Source organism: Austrofundulus limnaeus, unplaced genomic scaffold (assembly GCF_001266775.1).
Source record: "Austrofundulus limnaeus strain Quisiro unplaced genomic scaffold, Austrofundulus_limnaeus-1.0 Scaffold891, whole genome shotgun sequence".
Lineage (NCBI taxonomy): Eukaryota > Metazoa > Chordata > Actinopteri > Cyprinodontiformes > Rivulidae > Austrofundulus > Austrofundulus limnaeus.
The window spans coordinates 44,106-48,383 of NW_013953293.1; the positions used below are offsets into that span (position 1 = coordinate 44,106).

The 4,278-nt window shown below is 42.6% G+C and overlaps 1 protein-coding gene across 1 annotated transcript in view; it reads right to left on the reverse strand.

Moving 5' to 3' along the window:
* Nucleotides 1-4,278, reverse strand: part of phldb1b (pleckstrin homology-like domain, family B, member 1b) — a gene marked incomplete at both ends in the record, with an annotated part of 28,869 nt that overhangs the window by 15,781 nt on the left and 8,810 nt on the right. Inside the window, 3 exon segments of the mRNA XM_014029376.1 lie at nt 68-404; nt 3,152-3,254; nt 3,331-3,447. Coding sequence (XP_013884830.1) covers nt 68-404; nt 3,152-3,254; nt 3,331-3,447 — 557 coding nt within the window.

Sequence of the window (4,278 nt, forward strand, 5' to 3'; positions counted from 1 at the left end):
GTGTGTGTGTGTGTGTGTGTGTGTGTGTGTGTGTGTGTGTGTGTGTGTGTGTGTGTGTGGCACACACCTGGACATGTCAGGTGAACAGGCTGAGTTGTTACCCGTGGACACGCTGGTGTCCATGCTGTCAGAGCTCTCCAGGCTCAGCGTGTCGTACGGCTGCTCTCCAGCTGATGGAGGCAGCTGGTGGTGAAGGATGGAGTGGTGCACCAGAGGAGGGGGGCCCACAGAGCTGTGGCTCAGCGTGGGGCTGTAAGCCATGACCGGGGCATGGCCGGTGGAGGACAGGGTCATGAGGTGGGGCTGGGAGCCGTGCAGAGCCTCCCACTGGCACTGAGCCTCGGCTGCAGCTCTCTGTTTGAGCTCGGCCAGACGACGGCGCTGCTCGTCGATCACCTGCTGACCTGAGGGAGAGGGGACACCTGATGACTGGATTTCATTTGGTTTGACTCTCAGGTCGAAGATAAAAGGAAAAGAGAATCATCCCACTGCAAACAGCTCTGACACACAAACCCATGAGCCGGCTGCAGGAATCCTAATCATGGAAGATAAATAAGAACCGTGCAGCACACACACCTAACATGTGCTCAGCATTGAAAACTTAAAACCAGCAAGTCTCACAAAGGAGAAATAAAAGTGAAATCTATATTTATTTGTTCCACTTCTCACATCTCCATCTGCTAATGAACAAATACTGGAAGATGCTCAGCTCCCTCATCTCTGAACATGCAGGATTTATTGTCAGGCTGAAGGAACGTTTAAAGAAGATTGATGAGAGAAGAAAGAGGACTCAATGTTTCAGACAGAAACAAGATGAAAAGATTGATGGTGGGGAGGCAGAAGAATGAAGGTTAGATGTGTGAAACAACAGCAGCCAGGTGTCAGGTTCTGCTAAATGTTACGAGGTGGATCATCAACACGTTAGATGTCACTCTGGATTTACTTTTATATCAGATGTCTTTTTTTAATAAACCACACTATGTTTACAGCAGACCTCCAGAATTCACAGAGGTTTCATTCTTAAAGCACTAGTTTTAAATGTGGTCAAAACAAGAGTCAGGTTCATTTATTGCTAAGATCATTTGTTTTGGTGCTGCACAAACATTTAGTTTACTGTTTAAATAAATGACAGAGAACAGTAAGTTAGGCCCTGCTCTGACAGGATTAGTTTTAGGGACCACATGTTAGTAACTGCAGAGATGCTCTGTGGTGTTCATCTCCTGTCAATCATGTCAGTTATTTGTAAAGTAAAAATTCCTCCACAAATTACCTGCTGTATTCAGCTGAACTGAGCTCTGTGATACTAATCCAATGGAAACAGACTTCTCTGTGATTTGGAAAATGATGAATCTGATATTTAATTAGGTGGTCTTTGTTTTCTGGGCGTTTTTATATTTTCTTTTAGTGAAGATTGGAGGCTGGATTGGATCCTGGGCCAGTAAGAGCCTACTGCAGGGCTATTCAACTAAACTGCTCCGGGGGGCCACAATTACTGCAGACCAACAGCTGAGGGGCCGAACATCCAGTAATTAAAGTCATTATGTAAATAAACCAAGTATTACAAACATCTGTTATCTTTGAAATAGTTTATTTGGCTGCATTTAATCAACAACATACAGAACCTTATAAAAGTAGTGATAATTAAACAGTATCTAAATTAACACATTTTGTCTCCTGTTTGACACAAATATTATTTTAACATCTCTGATTTGCCCAATTTTTTAACCAATTTTATTTTTACTTTCATCGTTTTATTTTCAACTGCTTGTAGTTTTAACTGTCTTGAGTGTTAGAGTGTTTGAGTGTTAGAGTGTTTGAGTGTTAGAGTGTTTGAGTGTTAGAGTGTTTGAGTGTTAGAGTGTTTGAGTGTTAGAGTGTTTGAGTGAAGATAAGTGAATTGTTAGAGCATTTATTGATCAGAGAACTGTAATCTTAATCTGTCCTGATGTATCTCAGGTAATCTTAATCAAACACTGCTTTTTTACTGGTCTGCAAATGAGCAGAACAGAAGTACAAAAGTATGCTTTATGTATATTGCAAAACAGTTTCAACAACAACAAACAAAAGCCTTTCTAAAATTGTCTAAAGTGAATGTTATAACCAGGACTTCAAGTTAAATCATTTAGACATAAAAACTGTTCTAAGTTAGTCTCAGCTGCCTAAACTGTTACAGTGTGACAGGACCTTAAGGTCCTTCAGCTGCACATTGTCCTGTCATACAACTATTTTATAACTGGATGTGCAGCAGGAAGGAGGGAGGGAGTGATCCTGCAACACAACTGCACAACGTAACGTTTCTACAGCAGGAGGGGAACTTTACAGGATTTATTCTCTCTATGTGTTTTAAAACACTTTATTTCTTCATTTATTTTCAGAATATTTGGAAGTCCTCCTGCTCAGGTGTCTCTGCACTTGCAGCCATGTTGACACAGGTGTGATGATGTAACTGATGACAGGATGGTACAGGGTCAGTGTGTACTATGTACCACATATACTACAGCCCTGGTTTGAATGCACATCCTCGCCATCTTCAACTGTTCAACTATAAACCAGGCTTCAGTATCATATCTGGAAGATGTTTGTAAATGTCATCAGAATCTCAGCTTCAGTTCTCCTGTGTGAATGCACCACATAAACAACAGGGAGTAATTTATTTATCCCACGGGTCTCTAGATAACGTTTATCCTGTGTGAACAGGGCTTCAGTGTGTCTGCTGCACACAGAACCTGATCACAGCTGAGCTCTCTGCACGTCAGCGCCTGCAGGAAACACCGACCAGATGAATGAGGTGAACTGACAGGGAGCCACACAGATTACATCACAACACCGACATAAAATCACATTCCTTCATTTTGCTCAACAGATCCTTGACCCGGTCCGCTCTGAGCAGCTGGAAGCCCAGAACCACTCCGGTACCAGCTCACTCACCATCTTACACACTGCAGCTTTCTTTGATTTGTAACCGAAGGTGCTTAAACAGTAAAGACCTGTGTCACTGTTGAACTGCAGCAGACAGATCAGCTTTAGTGTGTGTGAATGAGCCTGCAGAACTTCTGCTGGAGGACATCCCTGACTCTGCTCTGTGTCCTGTAAATACTGCTGCTCTAAGCCTGTCTGATCATTAAATCATGTGTGGCACAGCAGCAGGTACCTCTCTGCTGCAGACTGATCTGTCTCTTGGTCTCGATGTCTTGCAGAGTTGCAGCCAGGTTCCTGGGCAGACTTCCTGTCTTGTTGACGGACAGCAGTGGACTCTGCAGAGACAGACAGAACATTAAGTACATACAGGAAGTAGAGGCGCTGATAAGGACCCCTGGTCTCCTGGTCTACCTTGGAGCTGGAGTTTCGTCCCAGTGTTGCTGCTCCCTGCTGTAGAGGAGACGCAGAGCCTGATTTAGGCTGATGGACAGAAAGACCAGGGTCACTGTCCAGTTTGGAGCGGAACACCTGAGGAAACAAACACATGACGTCAGGAATGATGTCCTAATATGAAATGATGAACTCGTGTAATTTAAAAAGAGAATGAGCTGCAACCTTAAAGCATTATTACCATGCAGATACTGAAGTTCTTTCTGTTAAAATAACTGTCATTAATAAAAAAAAACTGTTTTTGATAGAAAACATTAAACTGACAAAAGACCTCATTATTTACACTGCATGCATCCAGAGGAGTGTCAGAAGACAACAGTCAGCGTAAAACAATGAAACATGACAAAACCTTCAAAATAAAAGCATGTGTTGGCTAAACATTGTCTGCTGCCATAAGAAAATATGTGACCCATCACATCGAATAGATAGAGAAACAGGCAGATATAAGGTTTTAATTTAAACAAGTGCAAAAATCACATTTTGTCCAAATATAATGAATTAATGCCTTATCAATGTATCAGAGGTGATTGCTCTAAGACTGCAAGAGAAGCTCAGCTTCCCCTAAAATGTAAAAAAATAAGTGATCAAATACACACTGTTGTGTGTTCATGTCATTGACTAAATACACACTACAACACGCACAACTTTTGTTCAGAATCAGCTTCTTATCACTGTAACGACGCAACTTTCCTCTCCCTCATTCCTGCAGCTTCACAGCTTTAAACAGTCGGATGCTGAGCGTCTGCAGAGCTCATTAGTGATGCAAAGACTGCAGCTAAACGAGACGACTCATTGGATAAATGCTGGGCTTTGTCCCGCCCATCAGATGGTCAGTGTCTCTGAGGGTCAATGGAGCAGTAGGTGGGCTCGGACGCCCAGAATCTGCATGATGATTGTACAGTATATATA